Source organism: Ictidomys tridecemlineatus, chromosome 3 (assembly GCF_052094955.1).
Source record: "Ictidomys tridecemlineatus isolate mIctTri1 chromosome 3, mIctTri1.hap1, whole genome shotgun sequence".
NCBI lineage: Eukaryota > Metazoa > Chordata > Mammalia > Rodentia > Sciuridae > Ictidomys > Ictidomys tridecemlineatus.
This window is the reverse complement of record NC_135479.1, coordinates 134,608,669-134,627,048: the sequence shown is the minus strand read 5'-3', so window position 1 is coordinate 134,627,048 and position 18,380 is coordinate 134,608,669. Positions and strand designations below refer to the sequence as shown.

The 18,380-nt window shown below is 38.1% G+C and overlaps 1 protein-coding gene across 6 annotated transcripts in view; it reads right to left on the bottom strand.

The window, feature by feature from the left end:
* Positions 1-286: 286 nt before the first annotated feature.
* Positions 287-18,380, bottom strand: part of Tp63 (tumor protein p63) — a 130,500-nt gene continuing 112,406 nt past the window's right edge. For 4 of the 6 annotated variants that reach the window (XM_040270153.2, XM_040270152.2, XM_005330974.4 and 1 more), the window contains exons 9-12: positions 9,987-10,144; positions 7,664-7,808; positions 6,297-6,390; positions 287-3,353 (exon numbers count right to left, since the gene is read on the bottom strand). In XM_040270153.2, the coding sequence (XP_040126087.2) occupies positions 3,057-3,353; positions 6,297-6,390; positions 7,664-7,808; positions 9,987-10,144 (694 nt within the window). In that variant the 3' untranslated portion in view covers positions 287-3,056. Of the gene's footprint in view, positions 3,354-6,296; positions 6,391-7,663; positions 7,809-9,986; positions 10,145-14,682; positions 16,091-18,380 lie in introns of those variants that run through there. The other 2 variants (XM_078043854.1, XM_078043855.1) reach the window with 1 other exon arrangement.

Genomic DNA, 18,380 nt, shown 5'->3' with positions numbered 1-18,380 from the left:
CAGTTACAGACATTAGGAAGTTCTGCAGTTTAGCCCCTTCTGGTCTTTAGTCAAATAAACTATACCTGTAAACGTATCATGTATCAAACAAGGATACCTTTCTGATATTTTCTCTTTTATAGATTGGAAAAAAGAAAACAATGTTTGTTTGTGCTGAAATGAGAAAACATCAATATGTGTACTTCTATACTGCTTTCCTCGGTGTCTCTTCCTTTCCACATGTATATAAATAAAGATAAAGGTTAGAAATATGGAAGACCCAGACACAAACTCACATACACTAATACAACTTCTCAATGCATTTTTATTTATTTTTAAATTTTATTGCATGTCTTGGCAAACATAGGTGGCTTATAGATTTGCCTATGGCTCACCAAAAGCCCAGAACATAAAAATACCAAGAGACAAGCAACTGAAGCTTTAAAAAAAGTATTACATCTATATGAAAGAAATGTTTGAAAACATTAATAAAGCATATAAAACTTTTGACATGTGCTTAATTTTGTATAATTATAAAAATAATAAAAAAATCCAAAATCTCTTTAACATTCAACATCCCACATACTGTATTTTAGGAGAATATAAGAAAACAAAAGTTAAATGGATTTAAGGAAGAGATTTCTGCTCTCTATTCCTCTTTATAAGTTTCTCCTAGCAAAGATCATCCTGTTTTTCAGCTAACTGCACTGAGTTGAGGTCACAGAAGGCCACTTAACCTCCACTCCAGTTGTCTGTATGCCACGCTTTTTCTTCTTATCCTGGCTAGTCATATACCCAAGGAATAAAAGTTGACACCTATATGTAATTGTGCCAATGTATGGGTACACCAAACTCATGAGATACAGTTACAGGCATTTCTGAGTCCCTAGTGCCACTTGAATAGATCAGAAGTCCTAGGTTCATTAAAAAACTAAGGACAGTAGAGGAAGCTATTTGTCTTCCTAATAAGGGCCAAAGCACAGCTTTTAATTTTCCCCAAATGAGTTTTCAAATCTGCATGCTCATTCCAGAAACTAATAGTGCTTACAATCATTTAAGCACAAAATGTTGAAATCAAGGACTCTCTTTCTTTAACACACAAAATAAAAAAATAATAAAAAATGATAACTTCCCCTTCCCCCCATCTTACAATTATGGTGTTCTTACTTGACACTGCTTTCTTACTTAATAACATTTCCATTAAAATGTAAAAAAAAAAAAATACAAAAAAGCTTTTAACTGTGGTTCTAGAAAACCCACTATCCCAAAAAGAAAGAAAATACAAAGTATGCAATTTCACACACAAAACATATATACACTTCTCAAATGCAATTCATACATTTTAGAGCTCTATTAGCCCTTTTGCACTTTAAAATAAAAATGGAAGCTTCTGTGCAATGATAACCCTCTACCAGAATGCATGGACAGATTTTAGCGCTCATTAGCATATATACAAAATATTTGTTTTATATTTTGAAAAATATATATATATATATTTGTTACAAAGTTTGTTTCCAAAACATCTAGGGGGAATATTGTCATTTACATGTTTCCCCAAAATTCTAAAACAAGTCTTTGTTGAAGCAACAGCTTCCATGAAAGGGTTACCCCTCCGATCTGTGAAACATGGTTAAGTATGTGCACATTCCCCAAGGTACTGAAGGGAAACTGGGTCCCCGTGGTTACTTTCTAACATTTATTGATCAAAAAAGAAAAATAACACAGTGATGCAACCAATGCCATAGGAAAACTGATTTCACAATTCTATATTTTCCAAATCACCATTTCTATTTTAAAACTTGAAAAGAAAAAGATAAACAAGCCTGCATGTGCAGTTTTATAGAACAGTAAGGTCTTTAAAAGAAACATTTACTTGCTATTACTTATGTTTCAAAAGACCATTAAGGAATTTCAATTTATTGCTTGATGATATATCTACTTATTAGAGACTCAATATTCTGAATCAGTCCTGTTATTCCTGGATATTATTAATAGAGAATACAACTATGCTGTAACAACTAGATAGATGGCATTCATCCCAACTGAGTCAACCTGAATTGTAACAAGGAGCAGCAAATGTGTATTGAGTTAGTCAATCCAGAAGTCAAATTTAGTTTTAAGACTCCTTTAATGGATAATGGCAGCAAATGTTTCCTCAATAAATACTATGGTATCTGGTATTAAATTTGAGGAGGTTACTGATAGATCCAGCTTTAAGCTGGCTATAAGGATCTTTAAAGAAATTTAGTTTACATTCCTTGTTCCCAAAAGAAGCAAAAAAGAGATGTATTCTCCTTTAGTGTTTCACAAAGTGAACACAAACATCCCTACTTGAGCAATGGCATTAGAAGGGATGCCATCAACATAAAATGGGCCAACACAGAGAACCATGTACATATATAGTCTTACCATATTAATAAGTAATGGTAAAGACAACTGAATCTATCCAAAGTTTTGATATGGCATGTGTTTAGCATCCAAAAAACTGGAAGGACCTCACACCATTGTCACTCACACGCACAATCAAGCTCTAGACACCTTTCATCATACATGATGCCCCTGATAAAAGGGGCCAAGGTAAGCAATCCAAAACAAGTAAATTTTTTAAAGGTTGATAAGTGCAACTCAATATCTATTCCTTTAAGTTATATTTTAAACAATATTCAGTGCCCCCACCCAAAAATATATATTGTATATTTATATATTTATATATATTTATATATGTATATATGTATATAGTCTTAGACTATAAGAGTGAAAATGCTTTATAAAAGTCAATGAGAGAGCTCTACAGCTTAAGGAGACAGCCACTGCTTTTTTTTTTTTTTTTGCTCACTTCTATCTAGCCCTGACCACTCAGTCCTGCAAGCAAGAGGATTTGAAGGCTTGAAGCCAGAATCAGAATCAGATGCCAGGTCAGAGGTTAGCTAAGAGGTAGCCTCCTACTACTTCTTTTCTTAAGAAATCAGAGAAGAGGAAGGGGAGGAGCTAGGGACAATGCTGTGAAGATCAAGCAAGGGCGCCTTTTAAGGGGTGGGCTGGCGGGAAGCGTGTAGGAAGAGCCCACAAAATGGGTTTTACTCCCCCTCCTCTTTGATGCGCTGCTGCTTATTGCGACGAGCATCCATGTCGAAGTTGAAGTCATTCCACTCGTCACGCGGTGGGAAGGAGATGGTCTGGCGGAGGGTAAAACGCACGGCATCAATCACACGCTCGCCACGGGTCTCACTGGAGCCCACGCTGACTGTAGAGGCACCACTTGGGGTCCGCAGAAGATGGGGAGGAGAGGAGAAGTCGTGCAGCTGCCTGTGGTCCAGAATGCCCTTCCAGATGGCATGTCGGAATTGCTCAGGGATTTTTAGACTTGCCAGATCCTGCGCCACAGGGAGGTCCAAGAAAAATGAGAATAGATGCAAACTGACATTTATTCCATACCATTTTACCATCCTTATTTAATTGAACTGAATTTACTGATCTGTAACCTAGAAAATAAAATATCTTTCTGATGGTTTCATGTATGTAGCTAAGCACAAAGGCACAGACTTGGCTTATGGATAACAATTCACTTATTCTCTGTTAACCTTAGTTTCTTCATTGGTAAATAGAGGAGTTAGCAGTAGAATGAGAGGGCAAAAATTCTAAAAGAGAGATATCATGTACCTTCTGACTTCCTGTCTGCTCGGCTCTAGTAATTAGAAGAAAGATGTTAATGGGATGTCACTACAACTGGGGAGTAGATGAGAAGAAAAGATTACTGATGGAGATTGAGCACTTTCCATGTGCCAGGCACTGAAGTAACTATTTTATATTCATGATCTCATTGAATCCTGTTTAGTGGTAAATATTCTTACACCTTTTTATAGATAGAAAACCTGAAGATCCGTGAGGATGACAAGTCTACCGTTATACATCTAGGTAAATAAACTGTAGGCTCAGGATAGTTCCTCAACCTAAAATTGACCTATTGGTCAAAGGGTCTCTTGATGTTTGGATAAAACAGGGTATCAAGATACAGCAAAATTGTGTCCATGTTCTACAGATGTGGGTAGAGTCATTTCAAATCGTGTCAGTCTTAGGTAAAAGCTCTGGTCTCAGTTTCTTCATTGGTAAAACAGGGTATGATTAATTGCTATTTTTAGGTATCCATATATTGTGGACTTAGGCAACTATTATAAAAGTATTATATAAATTACTAAGCACTCTATAAAATGTTAACCATTTACATTGTTATTATATTAACTCAACTTTGTACCTCACAGAAGATACTAATGAAGACCATTATTTTAATCACATTCCTCTTCTAGGAAATGATGCCAAATAACTTGATTGGTGCTAAAAGAAAAGCTGAAAAAGAGGTAATTATTTCCAGAAATGAGCAGGGAGAAGCTGAGGCAAGGATGAGAAAATTCTATAGGTTTTCAACATTTGCCAAATCAGAAATTTGCAACATAGTGTTACATCTTCCTATGATGTGAATTTTCAGGCCATTAGAAGTACTCCAACTTCCTACTACAGCAGAGGAACAGTGTAATGAAGAGAATCCACAAATAGATAAGCTAGTATGCTCATTATGCTTCTTGTACTTTTTATGCTTCTTAAGCTCTCAATTAGCCCGAAGCTCCTTGTAAACTAGACTCCATCAACTAGTCAACACCAGCAGAGATGGACTTGCACAGAACATCTGCAGATCAAGTGGAGCCTCCTGCCATACTCCTCAGTGGGGGCAAATGAGCAAGTGATAAGCATGTATTGAAAAATATAGGAAAGGGCAGATTCCCCGTTTCCTCAAGGAGGGCTCTACTACAGAAGACTCTCAAATATAGGGCAGCTCTGTTGAGTGGGTGGAAGCTGGTATAAAGTGATGCAAATCCTGTTGGAAGGTACTTTTAAAGTTCTCTCTATAGTTTTCATTTATATTCTTTTGGGCAGCATCCAGGGGTGATTTATGGGATGACTAGGGGTAGGTGGAAAGGCAGCATAGCAGGTACTTGTCACCATGGGGCTTGGGCTCTCATGCTACAGGGACATATCTAGCATCGGTGCTCAAGGAGTGGGTAAAGAGAGGTCCCAACTGCAGAAGCAGGGGCAGAGGCAGAGACTGTCTTCACCCAACAGTGCAAAGTGCTCTCCAGAAGCTAGAAGAAAGGACAGAGAACCCCAAAGAGAGCAGCATGAAGAGCAGCCTGGAAGAAAAATCAGATTGCTGGGACCAGAATACCAGCTTCAGAGTGAGCAGTAATTCAGGAAATGAGGCAGGCAGCCAGAGAAAGTCCCCTCACCTCCAGATTCTTTCAAAAGCCAAATCAAAGTAAAGAAAGATTTTGAACTCAATTGGATTAGCTGAGACCCAGAGAAACAAGAGGATAATCCTAAATTCTTGTTGCTACTAAAAAGCATGTCTAGGATTTGAACCCATGACCAGTAATCATTCTCAATGATCAGGGATGGCTGGGCCTATTCAGATGAATGGATGAATGAAGTAACTTAGTTTGAATTGAGAGGAATGAATCTTCCTTAAGTCCTACTTTAAGGAGAGTGAGGAAAGGCCAGTTAATAGACTGAGGCTTACGCCCCTGGCTCTGTTCCTGGTACAGTCATCACTCACTGTTCTATCATCTCTCCACGCCATGATTTTAAGTAAGAATAACATGGCCCACTTTCTACTCTCCTCCCTGGGGACTTGTAGAGATTAATAAGAACATTTGAAAAGTTCTCTGAATTCTTCAGATTAAATTTATTTCCCCCCCCCCTTGTTTAACATTTTTAAAGCAAATGTTGCTATGTCGCAAAGGAAAGCGAATATAATCTTCCTGCCAAAGTCTCCTAAGTGCTGGGATTTACAGGTATGTACCATGACATCTGGCTGGAGATGATCTCTTGATGGTGGAAATGATCTCTTTGCTCCTACTTTGAATATAGTATGGGCACAATAGCCAACTGTTGGCGGATCAGACAAGCTGAAGAAGATTGAGTGCTGAGTTTTAATATGTCTAGGTGGAGATGGAGGCCTAGGAATCTTTTTAAATTTTTTTTTTTTAGTTGTATATGGACTCAATGCCTTTACTTGTTTTTATGTGGTGCTAGGATCGAACCCAGTGCCTCACACTTGCGAAGCAAGTGCTCTACCACTGAGCTACAATTTCAGCCCAAGGCCTGGGAATGTTCCTACTGTGATTAGGGGTTCTTTCAGAATTGAAGATTAGGGGCATGGATAAAACAAAATTTAAAACTACCAAGTATTGAACTACAAGGCATGTGTCACCAGAGGGAGAAAGTGAAGAAATAAAACTCAAGAGAAAAGTCTAACAGTTACTTACATCCATGGAGTAATGCTCAATCTGATAGATGGTGGTCAGCCCCTGGGTCGTGAAATAGTCCAGACATGATGAACAGCCCAACCTTGCTAAGAAACTGCAGAGGGAGGAGGGAAGAGGAAGGAGGAAACAGAAAAAGAGAGTTCACCCCAACTGCATTGGCGAGATAAAGGAAAACCCAACATGTTGCCCTTGGATGTCCTACATAAGAGACTAGGGGAAGATAAAATATATGTGGGCCTCAGATTGGAGGTTCAGGAATTATAACTTGGGTTTTGTGTCTACAGAAAATAAAACCAACTATGTGGATTGCACAGATCAAAGTTTTCAAATGGTGATCTGTGGTATTCCAGGGTTCTAAATGTGTTAGGAGCCATTGCAGGGGGTGAAAGGAAGAAGTCTAGTGGTCAGGTTCCCAGCCCTCTTGCCTCCTGGCTCTTCACTTCAAAATGAGTACCTCCACAGTAATTGTTTTATACTTGGATTTCTGAGAATGGTTCATATGAAAAACATAAAGAAATTGTAGGCCACAATTTTAGAAAATCATTAACACTTTAGGATTTACATCTTCCACAAAATACCAATCCTTCCCTTTGTGATGCTGAGAGTTATGGTGCCACCATCATCACAGAGCCAATGTCTGGGTGAAATGAGCCTTGCATTTTGCCATCTCTGATTAACACTTCATGGAGACTAACACGTATCATTCTAGCAGCCACAAGAAAGAACCATTCTGCACAAGAAGCAGAGGCAGGAGTCAAGTACTGGCAGGAAATTTAGGAGCTGACTCTCGCCTCTGTGAGAAACAGATCTTTCAGGCTTCATGCATTTCTATTTTCTGCCATTTGCACTCCCCTTGCCGTGTTCTGTATGCAGAGTGGGAGAGGTGATCTGCTTCTTAACTCTGTCATTTTGGTTGACATTTAATTTTCTTATGGACATTCAACTCCAGAACAACAGTTCAGTGGTATCTGAGAGATATGAGGCCTAGAGAGCAGGAAAGGGAGCAAGATAGCAAGTACTGCCCTTTTTGGGAAACCCAGCCCTGAGCACCAATTTGGAGTCAACTAACAATCTACAAACGTGAGGGAGGGGAAGGGAGTAAGTGAAGATGAGAGAACAGGAATGAACCTGTATGCATAGAAATACACACATTCACTTTCTCCCAGGCTGACTAGAGTAGCTCTCCTTGACTGAACTTTGCTGACCACTCCACAGATCAGAGAATAGTGGCTGAACTCAGCCACTGGGCTGTTTCCTTGCTTTTCAAAGTTTGTTTTTTTTTTTTTTTAATCAACTTTGATAGTGTCCACCCTCCACCCCCAGCGATGCTGAGGACAGGTCCCCAGGAGCACATGCTGTGGACTCACCTGACAATGCTGCAATCTGTGGGATACGGAGGTGGGGGGGTGCAGTGGGAGGTGGATGGCATGGACAGTGGGGGAGGGAGGGCCTGGGTGGGGCTGAGTCCATTCATGTCTCCAGCCATTGGCATGTGGGTGCTCATCATAGGAACTGAACAGAAGCAGGAGGAACAGAGAGGGTTACTGCTGTTATCATATACCAGCACCCCAGTGGTCCATCTTGCCTGGTTTAATGTTACCAAGGGCCTAAACTACCAGTCTTGTTTTTATTTCTCATCTCTCACTACACTCATTCAAGTAAATTATATCTAGTCAAACAGAATAATCACCAGACTCCAAACTAATTACACACTTCTTGATCTGTCTTCTCCTAGGACAATTTCTTCCCATCCCTTTCTCTGCTCCAAATTCTCTGCCAAATGGCTCATTTCTCTGAATGTGAACAGATTCCTCCTTGTATTGGCCTTAATGGGCTATATTTCTCTCTCCCTCAATTGACGAATCTCCTCAAGCAGAGAAATCAGATCTTATACATGTTTAGCTCTCCATAGACCCTAGCACAGTGCCTGGCACAGTAAGATGCTCAATAAACTTAAGTTAACAAATGAACAAACATGTGAATAAGAGAGAGACCTTTGGGACATTCATTTGTGAACAGAAGGACTTATTTAAATATTTGTAAGAAAGCAAATTCCTAAAAAGGAAGGAAATAATTAAAGATTCTAACTATTTTCTGATGATCTGTCAGCCTTCTATACAGGAATATTACCAATACTTGCTGATATTTTACTTAGCCATGAACTGATAGGGAATATTTAATATTTGTAAAACACAAATAATGATATTTGTGAAACAAATATTACTTTCAGACCCCCCAAAGAGCAAAAATACTATATCTATAAAAAGATAAGTGTAATTTGTTTCCTTAAGTGAACAGAAGTGTACCCAAGGGGAAAGGTCACTAACTAGCTAACTACTAGCACATGACCCTATTGCATCTCATTCTGTTTTCCCCCTGATTTTCCTAAATACATCAGAGGATAACTATGAACTATAAATAAGAAAAAGCAGGCAAAATGAAAGTTGTACAAATGTAAATCATCATTCCCAAACCCACTGTTTTATCTTTCCAAGAAATAAGTTGGGATTGTCATAAGATGTAAAATAAATTAGGAAATGAATGCTTCCTATTCTCTTTTGCTGTCACAGCAGTAGGTCAGGTTTTGACTCATGCAGTTATCACTAGTGGGTGAGCAGTCTGGCTCTAAAGTCTGTGTTGCTGTTCTAGATAATCACACCACACTCACCTCTCTCTCACTAAATACGAACAGGGGCCATGATGACCACATCTGGTCACAATCCAAGCCTCAGCATTTTTTTTTCTGTTTTCATTCCCCCCAGAAAATCCATTATTTAAGGCAACACTGAAATGCAAGTTTAAAGCCTCCATCCAAATAATTAGGGATTTCAAAGAATAATGTGAAGTGTTTTTTTGTTTTTTTGTTTGGTAGAGTAAGGATTATAGGGTACTTTTGCAATGTTTGGTCTTCTGCATCTCTGAAGATATTATGTATCCTTCTGTATTTTCACTATCATTTTTTCTTTCAAGTCTGTGTATCCATTTTATTATATTTAGTTCTACTGGGCAAGATAATTATAGCAAAGCTATATGCCAATCATTATCCAATTAGAGCCAATGTCTCATTGCCTTTTATATTTATACTTAATCAATATATGAATTTACATGTGAATAAAGAAAAGTCAGAGCCTTTTGTAGATCAGCTTCCTACTGACTGTTTTGGGGATGCAGTTGATGAGTTGGGAAGGCTGATTATCAGGATACAGACTTATAAAATGTTAAATGTGCAGAGTGATATTTTTATGGATGGAAAGATGAACATTAGCATAGAGAAGTGATTTGTTCATAATTTTATAATAAGAATCCAGACCAGAATCCCTTTCTTTACATTTTAAGTCTACCATATCATGCTATTTCCCACATACTGGACACATTCAAGCTCAAAGATGGCAGGAAGATGGATTTCCATCCATGTTGGCAGGAAGTACACTGAATCCCTCATAGAGATCCTCATCCCTACTGAAGGATCAGCCTCCTGCATCTCTACCAGTGTGTTATGTAATGAAATATATATATATATATCTCCAAGTGAGAGGTGATTCTGCAGAAAAGTCATGTTACTCAACTTTGGTCTGATCTGTCCCACTGTGCCTCTGGCTTGGCTTAGGAGAAAGCCTCTTCCCCAACCAGAGCAGTCTTCCCCTGTACTAGCCCTTTGGTCCTTCAGCTACAGCTACAGAAGATGCTTACTGTTGGCTCCCATGCCATCCGGAATGGTGGTGGGGGTGAGGGCGTTGCGCTGCTGGGGATTGATCAGCTGGCTCACAGAAGGCAGCTTGTTCATGCTGTTCATTTTGTTCAGAGGTGGGGAGCTGTTACCATATGAAGACTGAGACTGCATCGAGGTCCTAGGAACACAAACGTGGGAACCATGGTCAGCATGGGACTGGTCATTTCCAACAGGTCTTAGATTAAAACACGGCTGCAAACCATATGCTTGCAAATTGTTCTCCCAAGACTGAAGTTATTTGCGTTTCCAGAAGAGAATATTTCCAAGACAAGGGAAGGAATGCAAAGCTCCCACCAATTTATGTTTTCCCTGAATGTGGAGGGTATAAAGTGTAATATCTTTATGAAGTATCTCCTTTGTGAGAGGGAAAATAACAGCATCCTCCTTTTGCCTTTAGTATTTCCTCCATTCTCCTTCTCTTTCTGTCTTCAACTCAAACAAGTTTGAAAAATAGTAAGGAAAAAGAATTCAGAAAAGATACAAAGGCTGATGAAAGACATGGAGATGCAAAGCTCAGATTGTAGCTCAGGCACTCCATCTGTAGCTTCGTAGGCCTATTGGGATATACAGAATATAACTGCAAAGCCAATCAAATAGGACATTTGGAAGCACATCCCACCAGCATACTCAGGCCCTAGGTTGGAAGCATGCTTTCTCAGCTGAGAGGTTCATGGGCCATGTGAGGACCTGCTGCAATGCCAACAGCCTTTCTAGGCAGGAGGTATAGAATGAGGATCAGATAATCCAAATTTTAGCCCCCTTCAGATACATTAGGAAGCTATAGTCCCTATGCAAGCTACTAATTAACAACCTAGACTTTGTTTCTTTAACAGAAAACTATAAATTACAATCACATGTGTGTACCCATGCTAACATCTAATGTCATTAGATGTTAAAGCTTTGAAAGCTAAAGAGAAACGGGCTTCATTTCTGAGATGCTCATAAAATAGTAGTTTCATGGGGAAAATAATCCTCCTACCATGGAAAGCTATGAAAAGAACTGAAAAAGAAGAGAAAAACAGTTTTTTTGGATCACAGCAGTTATAGCAAGTAATTATTTTGACCATACAATAAATTTTGACTTAAAGCATATTTCTAACCTGTAGTTGGAAAAATTCCCCTTTAACATTCCTCAAACAATATGTTTTATTTGGTTCCTATTTTCCTCCTTCTTGCATTACCCATATTTATATTAAAGGACAAATTTTAAAAAATATCTCTGAGGTGTATTGCATAAATATGTGATACAAAATTTAGAGGCTTTGTAAATGAAACCAGGTTTCAAACAAGCAGAGCACAATGTTTGAAAAAAATGTATAAAATGACTCTAAGCACTTGAGTGTTATAGGGGGTGGTAGTCTTTGAAAATTCCATCATGTGTCCTCTACAATTATGTGTAACCAGGAAAGCCCCCATACCCTATTGCTGAAGAGCCACAGCCAGGGTAATGTAAACAATACGCTATACATTCACTTGCATTAAATTAGCATTCTCATGAAAAATTAACAAATCCACTACATTTTACAATCACTGACTTTAAGGTAGGAGGACACTAATTTTTTTCTTTAGCTTTTCTCCTATACCCACAATTATAGGTCCAAATTGTATAAACAGGTCTTGATGTAATAAGTCCTCTTAATTCATACTACTTCAGATTGCTCTCTTTCATACACGTTCTCAATGACTATGACAACAACCCTGTGGGCACACATCACATATGGCAGGGCAGGGATGGGCAGAAATTATTATTACTTTTTAACAGAGTAAAGCAAGTGTGAGGATTTAAGAGGAAAAAAATGTGGCAAAGTTGCACATTGGAATGGATGGGTTACAGGTAAAGTAGGTCTCTTGGCATCTTGTTCAAGAGCTTTTGTTTGTTTTCATTCTATGACACCTCCCTGAGAAGTATGGGCAATAGGTTACAGGATCAAGAAATGGGTTACGTGGTAAGAGAAATGTGGGAGACTAACATAGACAGGGACCAAAGCAGGTAATAAACAGAGCCACTCCAGCTGCCACCAAGTACTTCCTAATCCACTCATGCCTGTGCAGGAGCCTGGCAGAAGAACCAGCACATTTAAACCTATGCAAGAACTTCTGTAAGTCCACACTAAAGTATAGAAAAGCACAGGGCAGGGAAATGAAGAGATCTTTTGCCAGTTGCTTCTTCACTGTCTTTGCTCACTATAAAGTACCTAAGATGTTAGGTGACCCATTTTTCCAGATGCAGGTTGGCCCTCTCTAACCAAAAGAGACCTCCTTCTGTCTCCCCTTCTCCAAAATATTCAAGAACTTAAGTACAAAAAGAACTTACAGAAACCTTGTTTGAACCACCATTAGGAAAATAAAAGTATATTTATAAGATTTGCATTCACCCTGTAGTAAATGCCACTTTCTACATCCTGTTACAAATCCCTCTCCCTCGTTTTCATTATTTTTTAGTATTTTATTAGTTCATTTGTGATTTATTGTCATAATCTACCTAATTTGACAAAGGTAGATCAGAAACCACAGGTGAAAAGTAAGGAAGGTGGATTTTGGAGTCTGTGGAAATATCTAGGTCACCTGGATCTGACACAGGTGAATTGACTTTGGAGGTTACACAAGTGTCTCCCAAGTTGCATTTTCTTAATCTTTAGAAGAGGCATGAGACTCACTCTGGAAGGTTCACTATTAAGATTGAAGGAGGTCAGGTAAGGTGTGTAGTGATTTGTTGGCACTCAAGGAACACTGGTTCTTTTCACTCTAAGAAGTGAAAACTCACTTTAACCCTAAATGGTGAACCCTGTAACAATGGAAGGGAACAACTTAGGAATTAATAGAACTGGCCAGAGGTCACAGAGAATTTTTTCATTGAACAAATTCAGAAACCAGGGTGAGCAAATGATTGAGGGAACTTCTGAATGCATTCCCTATAACGTATAAGTGAGCTTTAAAACCACAGACCATCAGGATAATCTGTTTATTAACAAACTCACAGTGTCCAAAATAGAAGGATCTCCTTAATAACCACTGTACACTCAGGAAAAAGGAGGGAGTCTGAATAAATTCATGGTTAATTTACAGGGCATGAAAGAACAACCATATTTTTTCCACTATAAATATGATGTCATGGTCCTTGCCAAATAGTCCCCCAAATTTGTGGAAAAATTAAAGAGAAAGAAAAGCCTTTGAGAAAATAGGACCTGTGCAGTGTTGGTTTTCTCATGTCTACTTCACTGTGTTCCCATCGTTTCAACCAAAAGCAAAAAATAAAATAAAGTGAGAACATAGCTCTGTCAGAAAAAATAACATGGTTTAGGCCTGACATTGTTTTCTCTGGAGTCTCACTAAATATTTCTAAGAACTCAGTGTAATGGAGATATTGAAATGTATATCTCATATATGTCTAGTTTTGAGGAAAAATCCTAGTGAAGCCTCACCCCAGTTCTTTACTCTAACAACATCAGCTTCTGTGCTAAGAATAAAATTCAGAATTTCAGAACTTTTGGTTTTCCATCACTCAGGATTAGAAATCATATTTCCTCATTCCAACTCTAGTGATTGTCTATGTGGTGAATGTCAAAACTCCTGATAAGCCACAGCTACATTCTTTTAACTTTCAAAAAGAAGCCGAGAATTACACAAGCTTTTTTTCTTTTGACTTTCCATTACTAATGGGGAAAAAAAAAAGCATCTCTGTAGAACAGTTTGATGATACCTTGGGGAAAATTTATTTTTTTCTAAACTATTTCTTATGAGAAGGGAGGGAAATAACAAATGTTGAGAAGAATACCCCATATAACTTGAGGAAGATATTGGGGAGATATGCCCTCAGAAAAGGAATGGGACCTCTCTACATTTGCCCCAGTACTGTCCTGCCCGTGACCCTTCTAACCCAGCAATCCCTCTTGTACCGACAAGTGCAAAATTGGTCAATGTTTCTTTCAAATATGTTTCATGGTTTTAAATATGTGCATTTATATAAATTGACTAAAAACATATCAAAAACTTACATAAAATTGAAAGAAAAAGCAAATGTTAATAAAGGCAAACATACTTACCAATCTTTTAAGGGATTTGTGAATTGAAGTTATAAGACAAACTGAAAACTCTTTGCAAATGTAACAAGACCATCTGCTTTTACTAACATACTTTTATCTCAAATATAAAGCTATAATTTCTCAAGAATTTATCTAATCTACTAGATTAGTTTCATTTAGAACAACTTCTTTTGTAGTTTTAAAAGCAATTACTCAAAGCAAAGACAATAGGTCCTATAACAGATTTCTGGCCAAATATTTACTAATGCTTATGTCATGCTGGGTCTTAATTTAAATTCATTTTAGAAAATTTTCCAATGGAAGACAATTTGAGGCTTGTTCAGAGATGTCAATAAAAAATACTGTGGACCCACCAGAATGAAATTAAACACTTAGAAGACCAAAATATTTTTAAGCTACTTTAGACATTATAATTAATTTTTCAGGTTGATGACTTTGATACAGCATACCTTAAATAAAAACACCAAATATATATGCAAGAATTATAGGCAGGACCAAAGTGATTATTCTATTACACTCATTCTTTAGCCCTAACTCATGGTACTTCAAGCATTTATGTATTCTAGTATCTAAGGGAAAAAAGTCAAGAGAGACAGAAACAAAAACTGTAAGATAAACCAAGATGCAAAAGTTTATTGAAAATTAAAATCACACATCCATAAAGCAACAACCTCAATAACAAGAAATCATTGTCTTGGTGACAGACTGAAGTGCTAGTGACCTGTGGGAAGATGGGGGAGGGTGGGTAAAGCCTTTACACTATATCTTAATATGGAAAGAAACAAATTCTCAACTCTTTGAGTCAAAAAACAAATAATGAAAGCAAAGAAAATCATCTATTTTTTTCTCTGTAACGTATAGACCAGAAATATTGATTTTAACATGTCTGCTTGGACATCTGTTAACCAAAACATCTCTCTCCTGGATAAATGACACTGAGCATAGTCAGTAACCTGGCTGATTTTATGGTGGGTAGGATTGAGAACCAGGAGCCCCAGTTAAATAAATGAATCTTAGATTTGGTAAGAGGACTCTGAATTCCTTTTTGGACATGGTGTAATGGTAAACAAGTACTTGGGGCAATATTTCTGGGTGGCTTTACCTTCCTATTAAAACCAACCACAAAGCTAGTTTACCTGCCTTGGGGTCTAAACAACAATTCAGGGGTTAAGTCTTTAGGGTTTCGTATGCAAACAACACTATCATATCAGATGGTGACCTATGGTGCAGAGAAAACTCTGACAGAGCACTGAAGAACTTTCTACCTGTACATGAGGAGAGGATACTAAAAATGCAAATTCTCAAAAAGAGGAAAAGAGCACCCACGTTGCCCTCAACATAGGCTACTTAAGGTGATCATCACCTCTCTGCCCAGCAGTGCATGTGGTGCCCTAAATTGTTACTATTTGCAATATAACTGCATGACCAGCATTAAAAGGGCCTGACTGAGTCCCTCAGCCGCCGATGCATTACCTATGTACAGACAATAACAATTTTTGTCTCCTTTTCTTAAAAAGACATCTTAAGTTTGAGACCTGCTCAAAAGCTTCATTATGAGTTTGAGAAACACAAGGGAAGGGAAAAGAAAAGGGTTCCAATAAACATCCTAATGGCCCCTCTTCGGCTTAACCCCTCCCTCCCAGGAAACAACAGAAATCTCACGGACATACACAGTGGTTCCTGTCTGACCAATGTCAGATCTAAGGATACAAAATCTGCAGAAAGCGTCCTTTCTTTAAAGTTTTGAGTCCCTTCAAAAGATTTTCTCACTAGTGGCTGTGTGCCTTTGAGCAGTTGAGTCTCTAAGCCAAAGTGTCTTCAAGTTCTGTTTCCAAAGGCTGGATACAAACACATATACACACATGGAAACCCAACAAACACACACTTGAAATACAGAGACACAGCTCTATGGGTACACTGATCGGTTTGGGGGGTTGGAATGTCTAAAGAAGACGTCAGATTGTTTCGGAGTTTCTCTCCGGGGCTCCACAAGTTCATTCCTGAGGCAGGCTGAAAGGAGACTGCGGAGAGGAACCAGAGAAAAGAAAAGATGAAGGCTTAAAACTTCACATATCCAAATCGAATGAATGCAGAAACACTTTCCTCACACCTTCATGATCATAGTACAGACAGGATAGAATGCCTGCAAAGGGATTTTTGTTCCTTCCTAATTTTCCTCCTTTATATTATCCAGAAATTTCTCCTTTTCAAGAATTTTATGAAGAAGAAATGAGGTAGGGCTGTAGTAGGTAGCCACGTGTAAAAGTCTGAATCATCTGTGGAACTTATTAAAAAAAAAAAAAAACTGGATTTCTCAGATCACTTCTGAGACCAGGTTGGGGCCCAGGCATATTATTTTTAACAGGTTCCAAATGGGGATTCATTTGAGAGTTCTGGATACAGGGTAGCTCACAGTGCTTCATACAATGCTTGGCATAAGGGTTACTGGACTCAGCTAATTGAAAAAGGGAGTGCAAAAACAAGAATAAACTTTAAGCTTTCACAAAATGTCATCTGCCCAATTATTATACTTCATTACTGTTCATGTCTAGCCAAACGATGAAGTATGAAGAAATGTGATCTTATCTCAGTATGGGGGTTGTGTCGTCATGCGTTTGTGAACTATTAATGAGAATTTTGTATGGTGCCCAGATTGAGATGGATAAATACCTTAATCCTTTCAGTCACAAACTTGGCCTATAAATGCATATATCAAATTCATGACAGTAACTTTTGCATAATTAAGAAATCAATTGTGCCACAAGGATGCCAGGAACAAGCCCTTTTATTTTGCTAAAGGTTGTGCAACTCCATGAACTGTTCGGGAACTATTTCCCAGACTGGCTTTTTGAATCCTACTTGTTTACTCCTTTCAGATGAACAAAGCCATTTTTACTTGGTTAGCACTGAGAACTAGTAAACCATCAAAAACCGGTACTATCTCAACAAAATCTGCCCAAATACAAATTGGTGTGGAAGCAACTTATTGCCAACTAAAGAACCAGAGCTTTGACTCCTTGTTTGGATATTAAGGTTTGGTGCTTCTCTCTCAGCAAACAGCATGGGATAGCAAGGGATAGCATGGGATAGCAAGCAACAATCAAGGTGGTGTGCAATCATGATAAGAGATTATAGACCATAGGAGTTTCAACCTTAAGACCTAGAACTGAGACCATCCTAGGATGAGATGTGCAATGCAGAGAAGCGATGTAATCTGCATTTCATTAATCTTTGAGTTTTTTCTTTACAACCCATTCAGAGCTAATAAACCTCAGCCTTGAAAGCGTAGTTATGAAGTTAAAAAGTAACACTGCGTATTCTGTAAAATCCTGTGCATTTTCACGACAGCTATCAGGTTGAACCATGTGAAACTGCCAATATTTATGGTTTTTTTTTTCATCTATAAGGATAGCAATTTCAAACAAATATTCTGTGAATGTGGGGGATGTCTAGCCAAATTTAGAAACATAACACTAATAACTTCTATGTATTTACATATTTATGTCTTTGGTTTTCACTCATGTTAATAGCCTTTAAAATATTGCTTACTTCTCACAACATGAATACATGGAGCTGTAGAAAAAAATATTAGTACTCTTGAAGATAACCATAGACAAATGAGCTTAAAGAGATACACCTTTAAATCAAAACCGCAAGAATAAAATATCAACTGACATATAACAGAGACTCCAAAATGGGAATTAATACTTGCTTTAGTTATAGTATTACAACTCACTGAACTAGTGAAACAGACCAAACCATTATAAAGAGTTCTATGTTCTAAATTTGATTCTGTCTTATCTATATTATGAATTGGCTATGAAATCACAAATGTAGTTTGTTGGGCCTCAGTTTTCCTACTTGTGCTGCAAGGGGCTGGAACTGGGCTCTGGCCAATCCTGCTCTGTTGCAATATACTCTGACTTATGTTACTAACGAGGCACCATCATTGAGTGACCCCTAGAGAGGAGGAAACTCAAAGTGCACCTCAGGATGTCTCAGATTTGTATTTAGATTTAAATGGAATTCATCCCATAGAAACTAGAAAAGAAATTTTCCAGAGGAAAGCAAGAGTTAGGCTAAGCAAAGCTCTAACAGTCACGTTGGCCTGAGAACAGTCGAAGCTAAGAAGGAAGGTCAGCTACAGAAAAGAATAAAAAATAAATAGCATGAGTCTGAGATATAAAAGTCAAAAGACTGCCGAATAGGTGTCAAGCAGCTTGTGAACTGTTTTGCCTATGAGTGAATGCCCCTTAGAAATACAAAGACAAGGAGTCTAGCATAAAAATGGGCTCCAATTTGTCCTCTCAC